The 27,752-nt window shown below is 37.4% G+C and overlaps 3 protein-coding genes across 3 annotated transcripts; 2 read left to right on the forward strand and 1 right to left on the reverse strand.

The window, feature by feature from the left end:
* The first annotated feature begins 5,678 nt into the window (after nt 1-5,678).
* On the forward strand, nt 5,679-11,862 carry LOC149392882 (kinase family with ARM repeat domain-containing protein). The gene is made up of 11 exons (XM_089616973.1): nt 5,679-5,876; nt 5,980-6,069; nt 6,207-6,259; nt 6,368-6,443; nt 6,572-6,633; nt 6,736-6,814; nt 6,908-6,967; nt 7,054-8,718; nt 8,857-9,720; nt 9,819-10,933; nt 11,227-11,862. Exons 1-10 carry the CDS (start codon nt 5,829-5,831, stop codon nt 10,905-10,907), a joined length of 4,086 nt encoding a protein of 1,361 aa, XP_089473099.1. The 5' UTR covers nt 5,679-5,828; the 3' UTR covers nt 10,908-10,933; nt 11,227-11,862.
* A 4,682-nt stretch (nt 11,863-16,544) lies between these two features.
* Nucleotides 16,545-17,245, forward strand: LOC149392883 (uncharacterized; the record flags this gene model as incomplete). Its single annotated transcript, XM_089617080.1, is given in 1 exon segment — nt 16,545-17,245. A coding segment is annotated over 1 exon segment (465 nt), but the record flags the coding sequence as incomplete, so codon positions are not given.
* Nucleotides 17,246-19,268: 2,023 nt separating this feature from the next.
* On the reverse strand, nt 19,269-21,787 carry LOC149392884 (acyl carrier protein 1, chloroplastic-like). Its single transcript, XM_089617149.1, has 4 exons — nt 21,576-21,787; nt 20,868-20,975; nt 19,839-19,961; nt 19,269-19,645 (listed from the first exon to the last, which is right to left on the reverse strand). The coding sequence occupies exons 1-4, from the start codon at nt 21,630-21,632 to the stop codon at nt 19,517-19,519; spliced, it is 417 nt and encodes a 138-aa protein (XP_089473275.1). The 5' UTR covers nt 21,633-21,787; the 3' UTR covers nt 19,269-19,516.
* Between the last annotated feature and the right edge of the window lie 5,965 nt (nt 21,788-27,752).

The raw sequence follows: 27,752 nt of genomic DNA on the forward strand, positions 1-27,752 counted from the left end.
ACCAGCCTCCCACGACTCCCCAACATCCGCCTGCACCGCAACCAGGTGGGACTGATTAGCAGACGCCAGGTTTCACGCCGGGTTCTACGCCTGGTTCTATGGATTTCTTGCGAGACCGTCCTTACGGAAGCGGCGGAGCGAGCGGCAGCGCGTCAAGCAGAGGGAATTCTACTATCGATAAGTTTTATAGGAAAAAAAAATTAGGAATTCATTTTTCGCTTTTTTAGAATGAATTTGTATTTTTAATTAAGAATTCTATTTTTTGAATATTATTTATAATTAATTTAGAATTTTGTTAATTAATTTTTATTTAATTCTAAATGAATTTTGACTTAATTTTCTAATTTTGTAATTTTTTTATTAAAAAAACATATTCGGTGCGACATTGTCGCACCGAATATAATGGTGGGAATGTTATTAGGTGCGACATTGTCGCACCTGATATGAATAACCCACCAATTTTTATAAATTTGGAAGGGAAAATAGTTTGGGCAGTAGGTGCGACAATGTCGCACCTGAAAGTGTCGCACCTGAAAAAAACATATTCGGTGCGACATTGTCGCACCGGATGACGCTTTTTGTCCTAGTGAAAGTGTGTGTTTTTTTAAGGAAAAATTGTACCAAAGAACCATTTTAAACTTATTGATTAGCAAAATAGTCGAAGTTTAAACTTTTTAACAAATTAACTAAATTTACGTTTTCAATTTTTTTTACAACTAAAATTAAAAAAATTTATGATTATTATAAGTAATTTATCACTTTCAAAAAAATTAATCGTGGGGTAAAAAAAAATTGAAATCTAATTACTACACATTTTGATTATTTCACTAAATTAAGACAAATTTTGTTATTTTGCAAATCCATAATTTTAATGGTTATTTAACTACATCACCTTTTTTAAATTCATTGCAAAAGTCTTAAAAAAAATAATTGTATAAAATAGTCATTTGAAACTTATTGATTAGCAAAATAGCGTTGTGTTTGGTAGTTAACTCAAACTGTTTTTTGTTTTTTGTTTTCTAATTTTTGTAGTTGTACTGAAAAACTGTTTTGTAGTTGTTTTCAAAAAGCTGTTTGGTACAGTTTTCATTTTTGTTTTTGAGAAAGTGAAAAAACTGAAAAAAAGTGTTTGGTATAGTTTTCATTTTTGTTTTTGAAAGAATGAAAAGAGAAGAAGAGGAGAAAGAGGAGAGAATAGAAGAATTTTTTTTTCAAAAACACCTTTTATTTGTTTTCAGTTTTCTTTACTTTTTTCCAAAACAACTTCAAAATTTTTTGAAATTTTTTTTTCCGAAAACACCTTACCAAACACATTTTCCAGTTTTGTTTCCTATTTTCAGTTCTTGAAAACTCAAAAACAGTTTTTGACTTGATAACCAAACGCACCCCAAGGTTTCAACTTTTCAGTAAAGTAACCAAACTTACGTTTTCAAAAAAAATTTGACAACCAAGATTAAATTTTTTTGACGATTATTATAAGTAATTTATCACTTTTAAATAAATTAATCTTGGGTTCAAAATTTTTTTGGAAATCAACTTACTGCACATTTTTTCTATTTCACTAAATTAAGCCAAACCTTAGCTATTTTGCAAATTTTTAACTTTAAATTTGCTACTTAGCTACATCACCCTAAAAAAAAAAAAATCCCTTTTTATGGAAAAGAAGGTAATGTACTTTCATTCAATGTTTCAGTTTCAAATAGCGATATCGTAAATTATGTAACTTTGAATAAAGAAAAATTCTCTATACATTTGACATTTGAAATTCTTCCTCTTCGAATACCTTATAAACTAAGTATGCAAATAAACTTATCTTTGAGATTACAAACAATACCTATATAAATCTTGCTTCGGTTTAACAAATAGTCACTTTCCTCTATTGTCGAATGAAAATAAGAATGAGGTAAGGGGAAACGTCTTTTAATAACGAGAAAGATATATTTAAAAAAATAAAAACAAAAAAAAACTGAATGAGAATGAGATTGGAATCATAGACCCTGAAGTAATGATATAATAAAAAAAAAATGTACACATAGAATTAGGGCCGAAAATAATTTGGTTCGATTCAATTTTGACCCATTTTATGAATAAGAATCGAATTTTCAGTTTTAAATTTTTTGGATTGATAATCGGATCAAATTGGTCCAAAACCGAAATTCGATTTTTCGGTTAATCGAATTACGAAAACCGATATCTAGATATCCAAAAAGCAGTTGTACAGTTCTGAAACTTATTATCCAAAAATCGGTTATCCGGTTCATAAATGGCTATCTGATTCAAACCAATTTATTTTTCTTATAATTTTGTACTAATTTAAAATTAAAAAATTAAAAAATTTCAAAGGTTATCTAACTGTAATCAGTTATCCGGTTTTATAACTGGTTATCCGTTTATAAAAAATAAAAAAAACCAGTTAAATAACCGACAACCAAATTCTTTGATATTCAAAATCGGTAATCGATTTAGTTTCATAAATCGGATCGGTTAACCAAACCAAATTTTTTATTCGATGACTTGGCATTCTGGACCAGTTCGTTTATTTGTTTAACCTTTTTTTAATTTGTATACACTCTTAAGGTGAGATATTCTCATAATAAAAATGAGAGCTCAAGTATTGTATATAAAAAAAAAAGGAGGTGCTCAACTAACTTCCACAAAATATAATAATAATAATAATAATGCTGCTCAATCTATATACCAAGCTGTTTACCTTCTTCACAACTATATCTAATTATATCTTTATTTAATATAATAGCCAACTTCAAACTATAACATCTCAATATTCTTGAAACCTGAAATTTCATTGACAGTTAAACCAACATATGGGTACCTTAATATTGTTCATTGTAAATATTACTTATACTAATGGTCAAGTATTTCTCGATCCATTTCGTGGTTAATAATACCACCTTACTGCATGAAGAAGGCCTCAACCAAAAATATTTCATGACGAATCATTTGTCTGTTATAATTGTTGTCGACGAAAATCGGCAACATGGAAAGCTTCGGACAGTTCGACCCAAGGTCGGGCCAATTGACCATACCCGAGCCAAGTGTTCCTCTAGTCCAGAGGTGTTCTCCAAGGAGAGAATGGTGTGAATTGGGGGTGACTGCGCTTCTTATGAGATGCCTACGTACCTGAGTTGTGGGATCAAGTCATGACGTAGTTCAATGCATGTGTGATCGCTATGTGAGGCGCGGAGACGGAAAGGTGTACTCGACAAAGGAAACAGAGCGCAGAGAAGTCCTTGGCGATGTTTCAGACTCCAGAATTTAGTAACACGAGAGAGAGAATGTGTGTTTTCTCTTAGAGGCGATGGAGTTTCTCAGTAGATAATTCTTGGCACGACTATGCGCGAGAGATTAAATGCCCAACTTGAGAAACTGTGTGCAAAAAGTCTCTGACAACGTTTCAGAACTCTAAGAGCGAGTAATCTCGAGAAAGAATGAATGTGTCCTTGAACCTCTCTAAGGAGGGGTGTTTATAGTGGATTTGGAGGCCTAGGAGGGCTTATGGACACACATCATGGAGCGCACGTTGTATTTGGAGCGCGCATAAAGCACGCCGCACCATAACTAGGCGTGGCACGCCACGTTTTGTGCGTGCCTGTTTTTCGAGGCACACGTGCCCCTCTTGTGGAGCCATCGCGCTGAGAGGTAGGCGCGGCACACCGGGCCCCTCGCGCGCTGTGCACTTGTCGCGCGATGCGCGCGTGAGCTCTGCTTTGTGTGTGAGCTTGAACTTGAACTTGAACTTTTAGGTCGTTTTGTGTGGGTCTTGGCTTTCGTGGGCTTTAATGGGCTTTGCTTTGACGTTGAATTCCTCGTAAATCACGAGGCATTTTTGGAAGTTTAGTTTTTTTTATTGCAATCAATGCTTCGTCGAATTGTTTTTTTCTTACGAATCACACATTTTCTCAACATTTTGATTTTACAACCATCTTATTTGCAATTTTTTTTTTCGCTAAAATCATAACACATCTAAAATCATTTTCTTTATATTTTTAAAATGAGTGAGTAGGGCCATGGTTCCTTACTTCGACAGGATACAAATATCTAAATTTGATATTTTTAGATACTTTTTCAGGCCTATTGCCGTTCTGCTAGGGAAGAAATTAAAAAAATAATAAAACCAATAGGTTGACGCCACAAATTCCATCCCCAAAAACCATATTTTGATTGGGCCTCAAATATATCAACGCTACTTAAACTATTAGATAATCATAGTAGATGATACCATCACAATTTACATCGCTATTCCAAAACCGTACATGCGATTTTCACTGCATACGGCTCCTGGAGGACCTTAAATAAATTTAAAGATCGAGTTAGTTTTCTTTTGTTTTGATATCTTTTTAAGATGCGGAAAGGAAAACAATTTTGTACGATCTCGAATTAGACCACTTGAATTCGGTTTGTTATGCTTTAAAATTTTGAGATATTTTAAAATTAATTTACCTTAAAATGCTTCTGAATTCATCTCGTCCTTTGATAATTTAAAAAATCTTTTGAAATTTCATTTGTTGAGTAATAACTTAATTATTCTATCAAATACTCGTTATAAAGATATGGACCGAACTGTCTCACGACGTTCTGAACCCAGGTCACGTACCGCGTTGCTCAGGGTTCCAGACTTAACGGTGGCAACTAAACACGAGGGTTGTGCTCGTTGCGGGATTTTGATTAATCTATATTCTATAGCAATTTCAATATGCATATCTTCAATTTATAAAATTTAACTCATTGAATTAATACAACAAATAATATATCAAATCAAATAGTCAAACCTACCAAAAATTTAAGGATGTGTTTGGTTTTCATTCCAAAAACTGTTTTTCACTTTTTGAGTGGAAAAAATTGAAAACAAAAAGTGAAAATGGTGTTGTTTTAATTTTTCGGAAAAATTTTTCAAAAAATTTTGAAGTTGTTTTGTAAAAGAGTAAAGAAAACTGAAAACAAATAAAAAAAAATTTTGAAAAAAAAAAATTATTCTCTTCTCTCCTCCTTCTCCTCATCTTCTCTTTTCATTTTTTTCAAAAACAAAAATGAAAACTGTACCAAACACTTTTTTCAATTTCTCAAAAACAAAAATGAAAACTGTACCAAACAGCTTTTTGAAAACAACTGCAAAATAATTTTTCAGTACAATTACAAAAATTAGAAAATAGAAAACAAAAACCTTTTGAGTTAACTACCAAACAACTCCTAAAGTTCTCTAATTCATACTCCACTAGTCATAAACAAATGGGATTATCTAAAAAAGTGATTGGAAACTATAAAACAACTTGGTTGAAGTGACGAGAAAAATCTGTTGATGCAACAAAAAGTTTGTCTCACTATAACAAAAAGTTCATAACAAGCGTATATTTGAGTGATTTGTTAAGTTAAAGGGTTAATTTCATAATAAACAAAAAATTGAAAGGATGATTGTGATAGACTTCAAAATTCGTGGTATAATGCAACATTTGACTAAACCCAGAGGACACAATTGATATTTTCCCAAATAAACAATTATTTATGTTTGGAGCCGCAAAAGTCCAGCCCTTGTTGTTTCAATTTGATTTTTCTTTTTTCAATTTCATTTTCCCGCCCAGTCTCTCTCTTATCTTTTAATTTTAGAAATTTATTTTTCCAGTCTCTTATAATTATCACTTACATAGTAGTAACAAAATAATATAATAATCACTAAAGGCCTTTTTGTCTTTCACTGAATCGATCTTCGAAGCTCATTTCAAATCCTTTGCTCGTTTCTCGGAAAACATTTTTTCAAAGAAATTCCTTTGTTGAGATCACTGTTTACTTTCTTCTCTCTGATTCGAACTTTGACGATGAATCAGTACCATGTCTACGAAGCAATTGGACGAGGCAAATACTCGGTAACGAAGCTCAATTAACTTCTCTGTTTTATTTTTCCTTGTTAGGTTTGGTGATATTTTTTTTTTGAAAATTTGATTTCATTTTTGGTGTAAAATGGTGTAGAATGTCTACAAAGGAAGGAAGAAGAAGACGATAGAGTATTTCGCTATCAAAAGCGTCGATAAATCGCAGAAGAACAAGATTCTTCAAGAAGTGAGCTTTTATTTTTTTACACTGCTATGTTCAATTTTTGAATTCGCTTTGATTGTTTGTGTTTCGACCGTACTGTAGCTTTGCAATGTCGAAGTTGCTATTTTTGACACTTTTTTTATTATTTTTTTTTATTCCAGGTTAGGATTCTTCATTCTTTAGATCACCCAAACGTGTTGAGGTTCTATTCATGGTTAGTAACAAAAAACTATGATTTGAAAAACTTCCATGTGTGTGGGATTAGCTTCTCAGAGGGACTAAACTGTGACTTTTTCTTGGGTTGTTCAAAAAAATCTGTTAGGTACGAAACCTCTGCTCATTTGTGGTTGGTTCTGGAATACTGCGTTGGTGGAGATCTCAGAACGTTGTTACAACAGGTTTATTACAATGCATAAACTTTACATTGGTGTATCCCTTTTTTTTTCCCTTCAGAGAAGAATAACTATATACAAAGCAGTTTTTGATTAATGTACTAAATAAGTAATAAATGGATGTTGGATAACAGGATAGTAAGCTCCCGGAAGATTCAATTTGTGATTTGGCTTTTGGCTTTCTAAAGGCTTTGCAGTAAGATATACTCAACCGCTTTATTATTCCAATTGTTTGTAATTATGCACATGCTCGATTCTTTTGAGCTGGATTCTAACGCCGTTCCCTGATTTTATTCAGGTTCTTACATTCAAAAGGAATAATTTACTGTGATCTAAAACCTTCAAACATTCTGTTAGACGAGAATGGTCATACAAAGGTACTGGCGTCATGTTTTGTCAACTAGTCAATAAGTTACGAGTTGTTTCTGTTCAAACTACTAATTGACATGTTATGTCTCTGTCCAATGCAGCTATGTGATTTTGGTTTGGCTAGAAGATTGAATGAAGTTTCGAAAGTCCCTTCCTCTGCGGTAGGTTAATTAATCTTCTGATACAATCCCTATTTGAATAAGCATATACGGACATTGATTTTCATTTTTCATATTCATGTGCTCAGTTACCACAAGCTAAAAGGGGAACACCTTGTTACATGGCTCCGGAGCTGTTTGAAGACGGAGGTGTCCATTCATACGCATCTGATTTCTGGGCTCTCGGCTGCGTTCTCTATGAATGCTATGCTGGGCGACCTCCGTTTGTCGGGAAAGAATTCACTCAGCTTGTGCGATCCATCCTCTCCGATCCGACTCCGCCTTTACCAGGTTCTCCTAGCCGTCCTTTTGCAAATCTAGTGAATTCGTTGTTGGAGAAAGATCCAGCGGAAAGAATACAATGGTCGGAGCTATGCGGACACGCCTTTTGGAAAAGCAACTTAGGCCTGGTTCCATTGCCTCCTCAGCCTGCTTTTGATAGTATGATAGGACTGCCCGATAAGTCATGTCTTTCGGAGCGTAACGGCGACAAGCTTCCTCCACAGAATCGAACCCCTCCCAAGTCTCGGGAGAAAGACCCGAAAGGATCTGCGAAGAACGACGAGAACTCGTCTTTGGCCTCAAAAGGTGGTACTGAAACGCCTGTTAAGAGCACGCCGGGTAGTCGGAGAGCTCTACCGAAGGTTTCTGGCAGAGGTACTGAAGAGAAGCGAAAGAACTGTTCTGGTGCTGCCCGAGGTGTGAACCTATTGAGACTCTCGAGAATAGCTAAACAAAACTTGCATCGCGAGAACGACAAGGAAAATTACCGGAGGCCCCTCTGCAATGACGACGCTAAAAATGATTCCGAAGTCAAAATCGAGAATACCGACATGGAACTTGATTTTAACGAGAATGCTGAAGATGATTCGCACGACGAAGCCGATGGGTCTGACAAGCAAGCTTGTGCGACAGAAGATAAGTTTTCTAGTCAAGAACAGAATCATGGAAACGTTGAAGAGATGGAAAATGCGCAGCAATCAGAAACAAGCACTACAGTTGATATTCCTGGCTCGGATGATACAAGGCAATTTGAACAGGAGTCGCCTCAAGAACACAACGAAGTGCCTGCAAGTCTGCCAGCTGTCAGTCCTCTGATTAAAAACCAGAGACCAAAAGACGGCGTGGGTTCCATTCTCGAGACCGAATTTAACAAGCCATCTGATAAGCTATCGCAGGTTCTCTGGCATCCATCCGATCTCTCAGTCAGACCTGTGATGCCGAGTAGAAAGTCCGACAAAATGCTGGATGTTATTCCTTCTCTTCCTTTTGAGGCATTGCAAGCGCCCGATTTCGTAAAGATGTCGAAGGATCATTTGGATGCAGTGAGTAACAAGATTATATCTGTTTTACATGGAAATGGTAGCATCTCGGAAAAGCAAAATGTGGTCAGATACCTTGAGATGTTGAGCACTAACGCCGAAGCAGCCAATATCTTGACCAATGGGCCAATAATGCTTCTGCTTGTTAAAATGCTCCGACTGACCAAGACTTCAGCTTTGCGTATCCAACTTGCTTCGCTAATGGGTTTATTGATTCGTCATTCTACTCTGATTGAAGACAGTCTAGCGAATTCTGGAATATTAGGCTCACTTACCGAGGGACTCAGAGATAGACAGGAGAAAGTAAGGAGATTTTCTATGGCCGCACTTGGTGAACTGCTGTTTTATATAGCCACTCAAAATGAGCAAAACAAAGATAAAGTTCCGTTAGAATCTCCAGCGAAGGACAGTCGAACATCTTCTGGCTGGCAGGTTAGTTTCCCAACCATTAAAGTTTGAAACTTTATTACTATACATCTCATTCCATGAAACTCAGGAATTACATATTAGTGTTTTTTCCCAACTCGTTTGCTGCTCCATTTGCTTCCTTAATTGTTTTCTTGATACCAGGTTCCAAACTCGCTGATTTCACTGGTGTCGTCAATTCTGCGAAAAGGAGAGGATGACATGACTCAACTTTACGCACTGAGGACCATCGAAAACATTTTCAGCCAAGGAGCTCATTGGGTGGCTCGTTTCACCAGCCAAGATCTGATAAATAACTTGTGCTATATCTACAGGGCTTCTGGGAAGCAAGAGAGCATGAGGCTTACAGCCGGGTCGTGTTTGGTCCGGCTGGTTTTTTTCAACCCTCACAGCATCCAATCCGTCATAGACAAGCTCTCGTTTAAGGATATGGCGACGGCCCTCGTGAAGGGCAGTCTCCGTGAGCAACAGATCAGCTTAAACCTCTTGAACAAAGCCATGATCGAAAGTCACGTGTTCACGAATATCGGCAAGTATCTATTGCCGTTGGCGGAGGACAAGAACCTCGTCCCGGGTCTCTTGTCTCTCATCGAGCAAGGAAGCGAAGTTTTGAAGGGAAAGGCTCTGGTGTTCGTGGCGCTCCTTTGCAAGAACGGAAGAAGATGGCTACCTCAGTTTTTCTGCAACGCGAGGTTTCTCTCTGTGGTCGACAGGCTGGCGAAGGAGAAGGACCAGTTTGTGATCCAGTGTTTGGATGCTTTCGTGAACGTCGTTGCGTCAACGATTTCGGGTTTGTTGGACGTTATCACCGGAGAGATTCAGCAGATTATGGGAGGAAGGCTCCGCCACGGAGCTCTCACCAGCCGAGCTGCTCCGAAGAGTAATATTCAATTACTTCCGGTGGTTCTTCATTTTCTCGGGAGCTCGTCTTTCAAGCACAAGGTGGTCAATCTTCAGGTTCTGCGCCAGCTGGCGAGTCTGATGAAACTCACAGAAACTCCTTTCCAGGTAAAAAAAAAAAAAACACTTCCATGATGATGCTGAATTTATTGTAGTTTCTGGAATATGTTGTTTATTGGTACTTCTCTATTTTTCCATGATTCCAGGGAAGGGACGATTTCCAAATCACTCTTCTTCGTGTTCTTGAATCTGTGTCCGAGGAACCGCCCGTTGTTGTCGAAAATCCGGACATTTTCGTCCGAGAAATTCTTCCAAGTTTGGCTGTTCTGTACAAAGGCAACAAAGACGCGGACGCCAGGTTTCTGTGCCTCAAAGTTTTGTTCGACGTCATGATAATTCTATTGAATGAGAGAGTGGAGAACGAGCAAAGGCTAAAGGATTTGGACTTGGAGTCGATCGCCAACAAGCATTTCCTCCCACTATACCCGTCCTTGATCGAAGACGAAGATCCCATTCCCATGTACGCCCAGAAGCTCCTCGTGATGCTCATCGAGTTCAACTACATCAAAATCCCAGACATTCTACACCTGAAAACCATATCCCAGTGCTTCGAGTTTCTTCTGGGCGATCTCTCGAGTGCGAATGTCAGCAACGTCAAGCTCTGCCTGGCTCTAGCTTCCGCTCCGGAGCTCGAATCCAAGCTTCTCTCGGACCTGAAAGTCGTGAGGAAGATCGGGAACCTCCTCGAATTCGTCTACGCGAAGAACATGGAAGATTTTCCTGAGCCCACTCTCGGTCTCTGCAAGGCCTTTCTTCTCCGAGCCGTCGCGGGCAAGAAAGACTTTGTCTTCACGGACGATTATAACCCTCAACAAGACAGCCACGGGATAAGAGACATTGCAGATTTCGGGAGCAATGTCTCTGTCCTGCTCGAGATTTGTCGGGTTGAGGGGCCAGATTTGGGCGAAGTGGCCTCCGAGTGCGTGGTTCTGCTCCTCAGGGCTGCCCCGAGGGAAGCCACGGCGGGTCTTCTGACCAATCTCTCGAAGCTCGGCTCGATTCTCGAGTCGTGGAACAGAGGCACGGCGAACCTCCTCGTCCAGAGAATGGTTCACTCCCTCGGCTACGCTTGTAAGCAGTACTTGTCTCAGGCGATGATCTTGTCGATATCGATCCACGAGGTTTCGAAGATCGAAGCCATTCTTGCTGAGCTCAAAGGCTCGGGGATTCCTGAGCTGGCCAATGCTGCTTCGCTCGTGGCTGTGGAGTTGCAGAGACTGCCTCGCTGCCGGTGAATTATCTTCCGGCGATGATCATTATGGTCTGTTTGCTTTGCACCCTCCGAAAATGAATTTCACCTGAAATTTTAGGCTGAATGCTAATTTTCTTAACTGATAAAAAAGCAGATCAACAGTGTTAGCCGGTTTTTAAATTTTAACAGCAAAAAATTATTTCTATTAATTTTTTAAATGGCATTTTCTAAACAAAAAAAAAAAAAAAACTATTGATCAACTGAGGTTAACCGAAATCCCATCTTTAAGTCTATCGTTTATGTGTTTCTGGTGACTCAAATCACTCTTTTATCTTATAAATTCCCTTTTTGGTTTGTTACAGAAATTGTTTAGATCATCAGAAACAAAGGTTCTTTGGCAGAGCATGAAAACGATAAAGATGACTCATTTTTGGTGAGTCCTTATATATCTTATTATTTTGTTCTTTCTCTGAGCTTCTTCTTTGTACACTGTGTATTACGTTTCATGTTTAATCCTTTATATGTTGGTAACTTGGTATTCTCGATGAACTTAAAGCTCGCAATTTGGAGAGAACAGTCTTGTATACTTATATGTTATTCAAATTTTTTTTTCACCTCCTTAGTTATAAGTTTAATGTTTAAAGATAAAAAGTGTCAAATAAAAGGGACTTGGATTTTCAGCCCTTGAATTGCACTTTATTATATATTCTCTTGTGTCCTATTATCTACCTCACAGTCACACATGGTTCTGGTTTAACTCCTTAACATTATTAGGAATAATAGTGTTTATGAAAAAAAAAAAAGAGAAACTTTTGCTGTGAGACATGTATAATGAGAGCCAGCTAGATTCAGCGACTTTACTGTCGAATGATTGAAACTATCCATTGTCAAATGAGTTGGCTAATTTGTTTTTACTAATTAGACAAACCCTTGATTATGGTGTGTGGTTTTGTGTCAAATGTATAATAATAGTTACACGGTTGAATGTTTCGAATGTGAGCAGTGTTCTATATTTATTTATTTATCTACTAGGTCTGTAAGTCCGTGAGCCAATGAAATCATGTTTTGCAAAGTAAAAAAAAAAAGGATTATGCTTCATTTTGAAAACCTATTTCGCTTGTGTGAAACTATTTAAGATTTCCTCTCAAACTTGTCAAGTTCCAATTACCAGTTCATCAATCTGACATAGTAAACCACTAAAGTATTCCCTATAAGTGACATTTCTTTAATAGTCTCCGTCAATCAAGTCCCTTTAATTCCGGATGGAACAAGGGAAATAGGAGAGGAATAATTTATGGTTAAGGTAGTTTACAACATGTGATGTCAATTTTATTTTTTTAAAAGTATTTTTTCCCGCTCTTTGGGCATGACAGACTTAAATATTTCTGGTACGTATTAATTTACTTATGTGATGAAAATTTGAAACTAAAACTATCCAATATTTTTTCATGCATGTTCAATATAATTGTCGTGTAAATTTTATGTCGCACCATAACTATAAATTCAAGGCGTAGACTCTTATGAAAATTCACGAAATGTGATAAATATGTGCATCTATGATATGGTAGGAGTTTTTCATTGAAACTTAATTTGTATTTAAAAAAGGGATTATTCCCAAACTATGACCTACGCACTAATTTAGGACCAAAATCTAATATGTCTAATTTAATCCAAAACTATGATGACACTTTTTGTGCAATTATGTTTTTACCTTTTATCATTTTTCTTTGCTTTTCTTCTCTTATTTCTCTTCAAAAAACTGATCCACGTTATCAGAAACCCTAAGATTACCTAACCCCGTGACGAAGAGAAAGCTCACCAAGAAGTTTTTTTTTTTTTTTTTTTTTTTTGAAATCTGGAAAAACTGGGAAAAAGAAAAATTTGCGAATTCATTTAAAGATTTATTGACGTTTTTGTCTTTTATTGACATCGATGTCAAAAAATCTTCAAATGATTTTTCTAGAATCGTTTGAAGGTTTATTAACATCGATGTCAGTAAAAAGACAACGATGTCAATAAATTTTCAACGATTTTCCAGATTTTTCAAAAAAGATTTACAGACTTTAGAATTCTAAGAATCGTTCTTGAACATGAAGTCACTGAAAAATGTGAAATCCTTCTTAGCTAAGCGCTAGGAGAGAGAGAGAGAGAGAGAGAGAGAGAGAGAGAGAGAGAGAGAGAGAGAGAGAGAGAGAGAGAATGTTTTATTGAGCATATTTTTGTACCAAAAATGCAAGGTAATCATAGTTTTGGATTAAATTAGACATATTGGATTTTGGTCATAAACTAGTGTGGATGTCATAGTTTAGGGAAATGGCCGGATCTACTACTCATTTCAGTAGTTTGGACCAAAATATAGAGTTTCTTGTTTTGGACACTTTTAGTAGTTGCTTAAGTGAGCAAGTACATATTTGCCCTTCTTCTTCATTCTTCACGTTATCTTCTTCTTCTTCTCTCCTCACCCGCGCGACATTGGAGAGCAAACAGAGCAAGGAAAAAAAAATTCCAGACCACATCATCCAAGCTCTCTTCCCGGCTGGCCACCCAAAATCATCACCGCCACCTTTCCTCGCCTTCCTTCTTCTTTTCCTATTCCCGCGCGCCACCACCGAGTCTCCTCCATCGCGCGACTCACAGCCACCGATCCTCCACCGCGCGCGCCGGCCGAGAGAAGGGAGAACGCTGCTGCCGCCGAGGCCCAGCTTGGACGCGCACCTCGACCACTCCGATCATCTTCTCCTTGCTTAGCTCTCTCGCGTGGATCGCTGCCAAGGAACGAGCCCAGGCGCGCGACCACCGAGTCTCCTCGAGCGCTTGACCGCCGTGAAGTGTGCGCCGCCGCGAGCTAGGAGAAACGCCGGGAGGGAGAGAGAGCTTGTAGAGGAGGCTGGATTTCAGGAACATAGAGAGGTGATGAGATTTCTTCAGATTGGAATACATGTTGATTAGGGTTAGGTTTTGATTTGGGGGTTTTGGTTGTGAACGTGTTTTGATGATTTTAGTTGAAGATTTGAATTGCCTTCGGTGATGATTCTTCGGTTATGGGTCTGTTCTTGGTTTTGGACGAGTGTTGTTTTGGATTGGGTCTTGGCCGTGAGCTTGGTTTGCTTGTGTGTTTTTGGCCGTGAGCTAAGGTTGGCCGTGAGCTTGGTTTGCTTGTTTTTGGCCGTGTTTTACGTTTTGGCCGTGTGGTTCTTTTGGCTGGGAATTATGAAATGTGTTGTTGTTGATGTTGTTGTTTAGTGTCTTGTGATAGAAAATCTGAGCCTCGGGAGTTCTTTGTGTTTTAGTTGATGAATCGCTCAGTTTGATTTGATGATTGATTTGGAAAATGGATTTGGGAGTTGATATTTTAATCGAGATTTGATATTTCGTTCGGGCTCGGGTTTCTGTTAGTTATATTTTTGTATGGGACGTATGAGATTTCAACTATTGTCATTTATATTTAGGAATTAAAGACGTAAAAAAGACATAAATTACTGAAATTGTAACATATAATTAGTCATTCATCCATTATTGAAATACACTCCAAGTTTCAAAAAGACATATAATTAGTCATTAAACTATAATAACTGACATTAGTTCCAAAAACACATACAACTATAATAATTCATCCATTCCTCTCGGACAAAGGAACTGGACTGTTGCATGTAGTCCGATTGTGACCAACTTCTCCACATCGCGAACACTTCCTAAGAATAGGCTCTTCCCCTTGAGAATGTATCCGTCTCTTCTTCGGTCTACCGACGACACGTGATCTGTATGTCGGAGGCTTGTCTCTCATTTATACAAAAAATATGTTCACTCTCATACCTGAATAAGAAAATTCAAAAATCAGAATAACTTTAGATTGATATGTATAATTGTAATAAAAACTATCATAAATTGTAGACTTATAAGTCTACAGTTAACAACAATTGTAGATATCGACGTCTAGAGTTGTAGTAACTGTAGACTTATAATATCTACAATGAGACTATTTGTATATATGTATATCTACAATTACACCAATTGTAGATATACATGTCTACAATTCTTGTAATTGTAGACATATAGGTCTACACTTTCAACAGTTGTAGACTAATAAGTCTACAACAGCTGAAGGTGTAGACCTATATGTCTACAATTACAAGAATTGTAGACATGTATATCTACAATTACAATAACGACGTATGACGGGGACAGTCTACAATTTCAGAGATTGTAGACATGTATATCTACAATTCAAGAACGCGAAAAAAACTCAAATGTCCAAAAACATGAAGAACAACACACAAACAAACCCAGCAACAAACAACACAGAGACGGCGGGTAATGGCACCAACAAACCCAGAACGACACAGACTCGAGAAGGATTCTCCGATTGGTTGAAATCGCTGAAGCTCTTGGTTCGAGATCGGTCGCCGGATCAACGCCGGATCGCCGCCATGAACAGCGTCGTGATTTAGAAACAAAGCCATGTGCTGAATCTCAACAAGGTTCATCCTCATGTGCTCACGCGCTCGAGCTCGTCGGTGGTGAGCGAGGACGACCAACATAAAAAGGTAAGCTTTTTTTGTATGTCAAAATGAACGAGAGAGAAAAACAGAGGAGAGAGAGAGAGAGAGAGAGCTGTGAGAGGTGAGAGCTTTTTTGGCTTTATGAGCAAGTTTTGGATTAAAATGAACAAAATTAAAAATTAAAGGGCAAAGAGGGTAACAAAGATTTATCTCTCATCAGATTGGTAGTATAATTGTCCAAAAACATGTACCACAACATTTTGGTCCAAACTTTCCAACTCACTACTAGTTGTGGCCATTTCCCCATAGTTTAAGAATAATCCATTTAAAAAAATAATTTAGAACCTTTGGTTATGCCTTTTCTTGATATTCAAGTTTTTAAACGCCGAAAATATTGTTGATATTTTCTCTTTTTTATTTATAAATATGGTGATTTTTTTTTTAAATCTAGACATTAGTGATAAATATAAAGATATATATAAGTAATCGGGGCCGGCCCAAATTAATATGTGGCCTTAGACAAAAATAAAAAATTTAGGATTTTTAAACATATATTAAAAAGAAATTAAGTATAATAGCTTATTTTTTCAAAAAATTGAGACTTTTTTTACTAAAATTTAAGGCCTTTCTTTGGTTATTTTTTTTTCACAAAATTTGAGACCTTAAACCATTACTTAAGTGGTTTACACCAAAAAGAATATAAAGATATATATATGTATATATATTATATATATATATATATATATATATATATATATATATATATATATATATATATATGTAATTTCTCCTACGACATCCATTTCCCATTGAATAATAAGCCAAGATCCACATGCCAAGAAGAACAAAAGAGGAAACAACCCGATCACTTGCATACATGAATTATAATATAACACCAAACGAATAGTAAAATAAACATTAAAAAAAATAAAAAAATTAAACAAACTACCAATCTTTGCCCTCTCCCACAAAAAAAAAAAAAAAAAGCCATTTTGTATTTTTCTCACCATAATCCATTTCCAACATGACATATGGCTCTCAAGTCTCAACCCCACTCAGAGCCCCTACTCATATTATATAAACAAATAAACTTTTAAAAAGCCATAACTTTCACACACACACAAAAAAAAAAAAAAAAAAACCCATCTCCCTCAATTCCTCAATCTATTTTCCTTTCTTGAAAATCAAACTCTCAACACACTCACACACACACACACTCTCCACTAAGCCATATTGGCAAAGCCCTTCCCTTCCCTTTCATAATTGTAATATAATAAATGGCCTCTTTTTGGTTCCATTTAGTACCACTACTCATACTCACTTCTTACTCTCTCCCTCACCACTCTTCATCCAATTCCAATTCCAATCCCAATAAGAACTCATTCCAACAACTCACCCCTGACATCACACCACTCTTGCCCTCCCAAGGCGGAGTCGTCCCGACCCCGACCACGTCCTCCGTCTCCACCATTCCCTCCAACCCGAGCCCGCCAAACCCCGACACCATCACCGCCGCCGGGACCGCCTTCTCCGCTCTCGCTCCCATGCCGCCGCCCACTTCCGCCGCGGGGCCCACCACCGCCGCGCTTCGACGCCTTCTCTCTCGCCATCTCTTGGCGGGACATGTTCTTTGGATGGTTTTGTGAGATCAATGAATTTTTGTTTTGTTTTGTGTGATTTTTTTTTCATTTTTAGCATTGTTATTCTTCATTCATGGTCTATACAAGTATGTGTAGTTTTGTTTTTATTGTTAGAGCAATAATGTGAATGTATGTCTTGAAGCTGCAAAATAATAAAATGAGTGTATAAATGAAGTGAAAGTAGTTATTGTTCTTTTCAATATAGTTTTCAATGTCTATTTTTTTTAAAAAAAGCAATGGTTTTTGTTTTTGTGTGTGTGTGATTTGTTCATTTTTAGCATTGTTATTCTTCATTCATGGTCTATAGTCTATACTAGTATGTGTAGTTTTTTTTTTGTTTTTATTGTTAGAGCAATAATGGTGAATGTATGTCTTGAAGCTGCAAAAAATAAAATGAGTGTATAAATGAAGTGAAAGTAGTTATTGTTCTTTGCAATATAGTTTTCAGTGTCTATTTTTTTTTTTTTTTAAAAAGCAATGGTTTTTGTTTTTGTGTGTGTGTGATTTGTTCATTTTAGCAATTATTATTCTTGATTCATGGTCTATAGTATTTGTTGTAGTTTTTCTTGTTCGAGCAATAATGTTAATGTATTTCTTGAAGCTGCAAACAGAAAAATGTTTTGTACTACAAAGATGAGTGTATAAATAAAGTGCAAGTAGTAATCGTTCTTTTCAATGTAGTTTTCAAGGTCTATTTCCAAAAGCAATGATTTTCTCTGTGTGTGTGTTGTGATTTGTTCATTTTAGAATTATAATTCTTCATTCATGGTCTATACTCTATCGTATGTGTAGTAGTTTTTCTTGTTCGAGCAATAATGTTAATGTATTTCTTGAAGCTGCAAACAGAAAAATGTTTTGTACTACAAAGATGAGTGTATAAATAAAGTGCAGGTAGTAATTTGTTCTTTTCAATGTATAAAATTTATTTTCCGGAAGAAAAAATAAATGAGCCTATTATATTGTTCTTTGGATGGTTTTTGTGAGATCAATGAATTTTGTATGTGTGATATGTTCATTTTGCATTATTTTTCTTCATTCATATGGTCTGTGCTGTGATTTTTCTTGTTAGAGCAATAATGTTAATGTATGTCCTTGAAACTGCAAAAAAAAAAAAAAAAAAAAAAAAAGAGTTTGTACTACAAAGATGACTGTATAAATAAAGTAAAAGTAGTAATTGTTCTTTTCACTTTAGTTTTCAAGGTCTATTTTCTAAAAGCATAAAATTGATTTTTGGGCAAAAAGAAATAAAAAAACGTCTTTTCCTCGATACTGATTTTTTTTAAGAGAGAAATTTTTGTGTTGCTTATCACTGAGTAATCATCTCTCGCTTTAATTCTATTGGTTTCGTAAAATATATTTACATGTCACATGGCTTTTAGGCACATATGTGGATCACAATGGAGATAACTTCATGATCATGAATTTGGACCACATTACTCGCATGAAGGGAAATCAATCAAACTTTATATTTTATTTTAAATTTAATCAAATATTGATCATTTAGGTGATCTATTTAGTCTGTTTCAACAATGGGCCTCTTTGGTTACTTACACCAACCATGCACTTTCACCTATCACCAACCTTTTTTTCTATCAGCTTTTGCCCTTGGATGCTTTTTTTTTATTATATATTTATTTTATTTTCACATTTCATAGCACAAACACTAGTCAATTTTAAACAGAGCTATCCATAATAATACATGTAATAATAATGTAGTTGAAAGGTTCTGAGGCACTTTTTCTGTTCTTTTCCTTTTTCACTTTGGACTTTTTAGTACAACTGTTTTTTTTACCCATCAAGGATTTAGATATATTAATGCAAACCCGTGATCTCTTGCATAAGTAGTGTTTAACGGCCCTATTTTCTTTGAATTTCAAAACTTGCTTATGAAGCTTGACCTACAAGGTATCTTGTGCGGAAGAGAAGGATGTTTTGGATATTCTTATAGTCATTATTGGCAGATGATCACTTGTTCTTGGTAAATTAATTTTTTTATTTTTTATTATTAACAATTTTAGTTCTTTTGTGTTGAACTATCAACTATGTCCGAAATTCTAGACTAGCTATACCGAATATGTTTGAATCTTTGAATAACAAATATAATATTTAAACTTTTTTAGCCTGTCATATTAGTTGTCAATATTTGATTACTTGTTTTACACATTTAGTTTACCTTTTTTTACACATTTAGTTTAAGGTTAGCTTGAAAGTTTTTTTTTTTTATTATTTTATTTTAATGAGAAGAAATTTTTGGCAGAGAATGAAAAGACACAACAATGTGATTGCGATTTCTTGTAACTTTCACTTTTCATAGTTTTAAACAAAATGTATGAAATGGTAGAAGAAGAAGACGAAGAAAAAATAAAAATACCCTCTTAACAAAGAAGGAAACCAAAAAGAAAACAAAAAGCATTCAATAAAACATAAAAAGCCATTCACCATAGAGTTCCTCAAAAGATGAGAAAACAAGAGATCGAAAAGAAATCGGCTTCTCCGTGGCTGAAAGCTTTTAGTCACTCGCACTTTTGCTCGACCAGCTTCTCGATGAGATCCGCAGCATCTTGAACGGTTGAAATAGACTGAGCACTATCTTCTTCAACGCTGATCCCAAACGCTTCTTCAAGTCCCATCACAATCTCAACCTTAATACCCAAAAAAAAAAAAAAAAAAACTTATTAACAAAAAGTCTAAAACTTGGTCTCTACATACATATGATCTACAATACACGAAAAATGTCAACATTCCAAAAAAGACAAAACAGAGTTAACAGCGTAATTGATAAGCGAAACACGGGAAAGAAGACGAATTCTGAGATTCGGGTTTGTGATTATGTACCGTATCGAGGGAATCGGCGCCGAGAGAAGCAAACTGAGAGTCTCCGGTGACTTTAGTGTCTGCGGGCAGAGCCAACTGCTTCCTCACTATGGAAGACACTAATTCCACGGTCTCTGGTTTGGCCTGTAACCACGATTATATTATAAATAAATAAACATTCAGTATAACGCAGTATTCGTAATCAAACTCCCGCGAATTATCTTATCAATACGCTCACACGGAAAAGCAATGAGCTTGCAATCTTAATCCGATATCATTCCGACAAACCAAGACACCAAAAGTAAGACATTGGAACGAGTAATTCAGCATATAATTCTTACGAATCATGCTTCAAAATGGAATAAAAACTCAGAAACGCAGTATGCGTATACGAAATCAAAATCCCGCTAATCATATAATCAACACCTTCGCACGGGAAAGCAACGAATTCCCAATCCTAATCCGATATCATTCCAACAAACCAAGACAATAAGTAGTTCAGCATCTAATGGTTACTAAACATGCTTTCAAAATGGAATTACAAAGAAAAAAAACTTTGTAACGCAGGATCCGTTCACGAAATCGAATTCCCGCGAATTATTTTATCAATACGCTCGTACAGGAAAGCAATGAATTCCTGATCCAAATCCAATATTATTTCAACAAATCAAGCCATCTAGAGTAAGCCCGGGAACCAGTAATTATTCAGCAGCTAATACTTACTAATCATGCTTTCAAAATATAATTTAAAAATAGAATCAGTAAAGCAGTATTCGTGAATGAAATCGAATTCCAACGTATCATCTTATCGACGGGTTCACACGGGAACTCAACGAATTCCCGATCCTAATCCGATATCATTTTAACAAACTAAGACACCAAAAGTAAGACCCCGAAACCAGTGAATTCAGCATCTAACAACACTTACTAATCATGCTTTCAAACTGGGAAAGCAACAAAGCGTTGTAGTTCTCACGCAAATTATCAGTTCGAAACAAAACAATATACAGTACTCGATTAGATCATCATCATCATCATCGATATACTTACAGCGCAGGAAACTGTGAGTCGCCTAGGCTGTGGCCTCATGGACGGGAATCGGACTGCGTTGAGCGAAAACGAAACCAATTTCACCCCTGTGTTCCTGCTTCCAGGTACCTGCCAAAAAATATTCACCAAAAATAATTGATCAAACCTTTATTATTTATATATATATATATATATATATATATATATATTATTTGCGTGTGTGTGTGTATTTTGTGCATTACATAGTGGAAGTGTCTGGAAAGAGAGTGTTAAATCATGTTCAAAGATTTGAATTGAAACATTCTTCCACAGGGGTAAAAAAGACTAGTTGAATCCAAGTCTCCGTCTAAAATTACAAATCAACAAGCTTATGTTACAGAGATTGGAATTGGAACGTTGAATTGCATGCAAAAGAAAAAAAAAGCTTGAAATCAGAAAGGTATATTCACGTATGAATGAAACATTGATCCAATAGATAATAAGAAACGACAATGATCAACGTTCATATAAACAAAATCTAGCAGATATAATTGACCACATTTTTCACTAGGCAATAGTTAGGAGCTTTGGAAGAGAAGATTAAAATAAAAAACAATAAGATCAGAAACAGCTCGCGATTCGACAAAACGAACAGACGATATATAAACCTAAATCACAAACGAAACGAAATCGAAAGAAAAAGCGTGAGAGAGAATATCAATATATAGAAATGGTAATCGATTTCATTACGAGGCAGGGCTTGAAGGTGGTGGCGAGATAGCACGACGATGCAGTAACCGAAGTCATTATTGCGATACGAAGCGAAGATCTGAGATCGAATTAGAGAAACCAAAACCAGAGCTTTTATGAAAGTCTCTGAATTTTAGAGAAAATGAGAATTCGGAGAACACGAAGAGTGTGATATATATCGCGGAGAGAGCAATACAGTATGTGTGTGTAATGAATTATAATATTTTATATTTAATTATAGTTGAATATTATGTTGTTGTATTTATTGGGTTTTACGTCGTTTGTTGAGATTTGTTGAGATTGAGACTTTGAATGTTTGGCTTTGTTAATATCGAAACTTAGGCGTGTTTGAAACAGGGTTTATTTATTTAGGGAAACTTGATAAACCAAGCTTTGTAACATTACATTTGAAAATAAAGCCATGTTTGGATACTTTTAGAAAACCCAAACATTTTTACTTACGAAAAGTCAGAAATACCTTGAATTAAACCTCTCTTCTCTTATCCTTACCTTCCTTCTTCTTCAGTAACACTTAAATGAGCTCAATAAAATCAAAACAAAAACACGGAGCAAAACGGGATCCCAAACCCACGCCAAGCGAGAAAGGACGAAGCACGAACCGACGAAGCCCGAACCAGAGCGCTGACACAAACTAGTCCTCCTCGTCGCCGCCGCCATTTCGCTCATTCCTCTTCTTGTTCACGTCGCTGCTACCCTCACTACATCCATCCTATAAACAAAAATAGTGAGTTTGTTTTAGGGTTTGTTAAATTTAAATGGTTTCATAATTATTTATACGACATTATCTCAAAATATTCGAGTATGGAGTTCTTAGGGTTGTTTAGAGTATGAATTATTTTCTCTGTGATTTTAGGTTTTGTTTCGAAGATTTTGGGTCTGAGGGTTTGAAGTTTTCTATGAATTTTCGGTGATTAAGATTGTTTTGATATGAAATTTTGGGTATTTTTTGTATGAAATTTTGGGTATGTTTTTCTTAGACATTTCGGATTTTTTGGCCATGAAGTTTATACCGTTTAGGGTACTTTATGGTATTATTTGAAGGGGTTTCTAAGATTTATCATTGATTTGTTTTGGAAAGATTTGTGAGGATATGTATGCAGTTTGGATATTTTGCACCTACTTTAAGCAATATTTGTGTCAAAATTCGAAGTTTTTACCTTTGATTGATTCTTTATTTCTAACTTTTCTCACTGTTTTATGACAACTTATCATTTTTTTGTAGCCACCAAAATATGAATTGTTAGTTCCTATCTGTAAGGAGTACGGTGATCACGTACTTAAAGGAAACCAACACACGGTTTAATGTGTTCGGATTACTCGCTAGGTTGAAGGACACACCGTTTGCCTATATTTAATGGTTTATATTCTCAATTTCAAAGTTGTTTGTGCTTTTTAATTATTTTATGTTGGATTGTGTAGTTTCGAAGAGAAGGAGCAAGCGGCCCATAAAGTATGATGAATACACTCCGTTGAACACAGCCAAACTGAAAACAATGAAAAATGGGTGATGAAAATTGGATGAAAACAATGAAAAAGTTTGTACTGTTTTTGGAGACTAGTTTTTTGGATGAAAATTGAGTTTGTAATGTTTAATGATAATTACTTTTGGTAGTTTTGGTAGTTTAATGAAATCCATTACATAAAATTTCTGAAATGTCTGAAATCCACGACATAAAATAACTGAAAAGTCTGAAATTCATTACATAAAATACCTGAAATGTCTGAAATCCAACACATAAATAACTGGAAGTTTTGAAATCAAAGACATAAAATAACTGAAAAGTCTGAAATCCATTACATAAAAGAACTGAAATGTCTGAAATCCACGACATAAATAACTGAAAAGTCTGAAATCCAACACATAAATAACTGGAAAGTATGAAATCCATTACATAAAATTTCTGAAATGTCTAAAATCCACGACATAAAATAATTGAAAAGTCTGAAATCCATTACGTTAAATAACGGAAATATCTGAAATCCAAGACATAAAATCCAATACTACTCACGAAAAGTACACGACTTCCTATTATGCCCTCGACCTCCATAAATATTACATTTGCGCTGAACAACAATTACTTCACCTTGAGACGGCAAATGTTTGATCTTGCGCTTTCCTCCATTGCTCTTCTTCTTCGGGCGACCTGCAGGGTTTTTCGCAACAGGTACCTTGACCTCCATATTCAACAAGTCTTCTGGAGCATTCCACTCGTGTTCAGGACCACAAGGGTACACAGCATCCTCATCTTCCACATCATCACCATCCTTATCTTCCTCATCATTACCCTCTTCATCACATGGCGCCTGAAAATCATTCACCTCGACGCTAGTACCTAAGCATGCTACCTGATAATTTGGGGTTGGTGAAACTGCCCTGCTTGGACTTGTACTGAGAGCTGCATCAACAATGTTTCTTTTCACGGGGGTTACACACAACGAAATCCTCAGCTTCGAGTAACCAGAATTCTCTAAAATAAATGTCGTCACACTAGCGTCCGATGCCAAAATGAGAGGAGGCATTGGTCTTCCAACCCAAACATACGCAGCTTCAAGTTTCAAATCGTATAACGACTCATCGACACAAAAAGCTTCATACATAGCGATTAATAGCTCCGTCCGAGATATGTCTTTCGCAAGTGCACGCAGTTCGAATCACGATTCATTAGTATATTCCCATATTGTACCTTTGTTCACCCAAGTACCATCAAATAAACAACATATATTAACGTTTGGACATGTTAAGAAGTTAAAAAGTATACATTAGAAGTCAAATATGTACAAGTTAAAAAGTTCAAAATGCAATCGAAATAACAGCTATAAAGTTCAAAATTACAGACAACAAATTCGAACTTTTTCCTAGATCCCAAATAAAATGACGAACCCAAACTCCATTTTTCAGCAAATCAAACAATTCTCTTACAAAATATCATCGAATTAGGGATCGAAACTTACCCATTTTTCTTCTCTCAAGTGGTTAACTACATAGAAGGCCCAACAAATTTGAGTTTAAAGGAATTAGGGCGTGGGCATCGTCCGTTCTTGCTTCGTCATTCCTGCTTGGGCGCTCTGTGTAACGACGAGGAGGGCTGGACTGACTCGCGATGAAGTGGCTGGCTTGGGCGCTGAGCTTTCGCGTGGGTTTCTTCCGTTCTCGGTGTTTTGGGTTTTGCTCCGCGTTTTTGTTTTGATTTTATTGAACTCATTTAAGTGTTACTGAAGAAGAAGGAAGGTAAGGATAAGATGAGAGAGGTTTACTTAAGGATATTTCTGACTTTTCATAAGTAAAAATGCTTGGTTTTCCTAAGAGTACCAAAACAAGGCTTTATTTTCAAATGTAGTGTTACAAAATGTTTGGTTTATCAAGTTTCCCTTTATTTATTAGAAGACCTCATGTTTTTTTAAGGGGAAAAGGGTTATGAAAAAACCTTACCTCCCCCTAAAGGTGTGACGGCAAGGAAAAAGAACCCTAAAACATCTCATTAAAACTGTGGTACCCACCACACTTCTCCCGCACAAGGGACGGGAGTACCCTAAAGACCAAGAATCCGGAAACTCGGGATTGAGCCGCCCATTAACAAAGAGTATGGGCTGCGACATTCGAGCTCCTCGGAATCCAAATGAAATCAATGGAATCAAAACATAACATGGAATCTAAAATAGTGTGAAATAAACTAAACGTACTCCAGTGAAGGGAACTGTTAGCCGACTTCAAACTTCTCATCACGCCTTGATTGTCGCCTTCGAAGGTAACTTTCGTGTGATGCTGAGCTCTAGCTATGGTGCTAGCCATCAGAATGCCGAACAGTTCCGCCTCAGCCGCCGAGGAGGCATGGGAGCTGTCTGTCCCCACCCAAAGAACCGCGCCGTTGTTGTCCCGGGCAACCACGCTCACCACGGCGAGGCCGTTCTTGAAAGCGGCATCTGAATTCAACTTGATAACGCCAGGCTTCGGCGGGAACCACCCATCCCGAGGTTTCTCTTTGACTCCGACAGTGCTCCCTGGCATCCCTGCTTCATAGGTGAGCAACTTGTTACTCTTCGCCAAAATTCTGATAATCGTTTCATTGAACGCGAACTCAATACCGTTAGCCCATTTATGATTCCTAGAGAACCAAAATTCGTCCACGATGGAACTAGCCTGGTTAGGAACTCATCGGTGGAGCCGGAGTTCTTGTTCCAGTCGTCGTTGGCGTCAAGAATGGCCTCCATCACCGATCGCCCATGATGAAGAAGATTAACACTCCAACGTCTCCCGTGCGCCACTCAGAACCACAATCTTGCCAAAAACTGACAGTGGAGGAACAAGTGTCCCACCGTTTCCTCGTCAAGACCGCAGAGTCGGCACAAGGAATCACCTCCCAGACCTCTCCCAGTCAGAACCGTCGTCAGAGGAAAACCATTCCTCGCAAGCCTCCACATGGGAAATTTAGACATGTAGTGCACTTTGCATTTCCAGATTCTGTTTTAAATATCATCCTCGGGGTCGAAGCCACTGCTGCCCAGGATCCTCGCAGCTGACTTGACTGAGAAAATGCCATTCTCCGTTCCAGTCCATAACAGGGTGTCGTTTTGGGGATAGCGAAGTGGTCTCGTCTGAAGGATATTTCCCAAGGTAGCAGCGTCGCATACCTCAAGAATCCTGTCGGGGTCCCACTCTCGGCTGCCAGGAATGAAGAGATAGCAAACCATCAACGAAGACGAACCACCCAGCCTCAACGTATGCAAGACCAGATTTGTCGCACACCACCGGTCGCTGAAGACCCTAATTAACCCCATACCCGCCTCCCACAGAATATCTAGAATGATTGAGTATAAGAGCTCGGGTCGCCAAGATATCCTTCCACGCTGAAGAGTTACTCCGTCTCTCCGGGGTGTCAAAGAAGTTATGATGCTCGCAGTATTTCTTATTCAACAAGTCCACCCAATAGAGGTTAGTCTTGGCCGCTAAATGTCATCCCATTTTCGCTATAAGAGCCGTGTTACTGTCGTAGAATATGCGAATCCCAAGCCCCCCCATGCTTAATGGGTTGGCAGATTTTATCCCACGCGATGAGGGCCAAATACTTGCCTACCCCGTTGCTCCCCCGCCACCAAAAAGACCGAGATAGTTTATCCAGAGAGAGGCAAAAGGTCTTAGGCAGCAGAAAGGTAAACATAGCATACATAGGGATGTTTTGAATCACGGTTTTAACGAGTGTGGAACGGCCCACTTTGGAGATGCTCTTGGCCATCCAACCCTCCAAGCGTCCTTGAATTTTATCTTTAATAAATTCAAAGGTTTTAGCTCTATTTTTACCAAGGAAGAGAGGATTACCAAGGTAGTGAAGGTCGGACCCGCACTCGTTCATGTGAAGCTTCTCCAAGAGATTAGATTTGATCTCCTCGGTGCAATTCTTGGAGAAAAAGGCCCCGGACTTGCTAATGTTCACCACTTGACCCGACCATTTTTTTATATTTATCGAGACACCTCCCACACCGCCTCGACTTCGGACTCCTTGGCCCGGCAAAAAATAATGGTGTCATCTGCGAACATCAAGTGAGAAAGGCTAGGAACTCCCCTCCCAATGGCAATCTCGTGGATCGAGCCCTCGTTTTCCTCCCTCAATAAAAGCCGACTAAGAACCTCGGAGGCAAGAATGAAAAGATACGGAGATAGCGGGTCTCCTTGTCTAAGGCCGCGTGGAGTCTCTTAAGCGGAGCTCCATTAAGGAGAATCGAGCTAGACGTCGTGCACACACATTGTTCCACGAGCCCCACGAAATGATCCGAGAAGCCATAGCATCGGAGAGCTTGAATGAGAAACGACCATTCCGTTCTATCGTAAGCTTTGCTCATGTCGATTTTAATGGCCATAATCCCAGTCATGCCTCTCTTCCTCTTCATTTTGTCCACAATTTCCTGGGCCAAAATGGTTTTTTCGGCGATCCACCGGCCGGGGACAAAGCCCGGAGTCTTTGGGTGATGATCCTCGTGATAACCTTGAAACAAAAGTCACAAAGACTAATACGTCTCAAATTATCAAAGGAATCATAATCACCTTTCTTCGGGATGAGCACGACGTGAGCATAAGTGAGGGCCAGGTCGAGTCTTTTAGAGTGAAAGAACTCCTTTATGAGCTCCGTAAGCGAGACTCCCACAATATCCCAATATGTTTTG

This window comes from Urtica dioica, chromosome 6 (assembly GCF_054948205.1).
Source record: "Urtica dioica subsp. dioica isolate 48M chromosome 6, U.dioica_male_clone48M_v1_H2, whole genome shotgun sequence".
Lineage (NCBI taxonomy): Eukaryota > Viridiplantae > Streptophyta > Magnoliopsida > Rosales > Urticaceae > Urtica > Urtica dioica.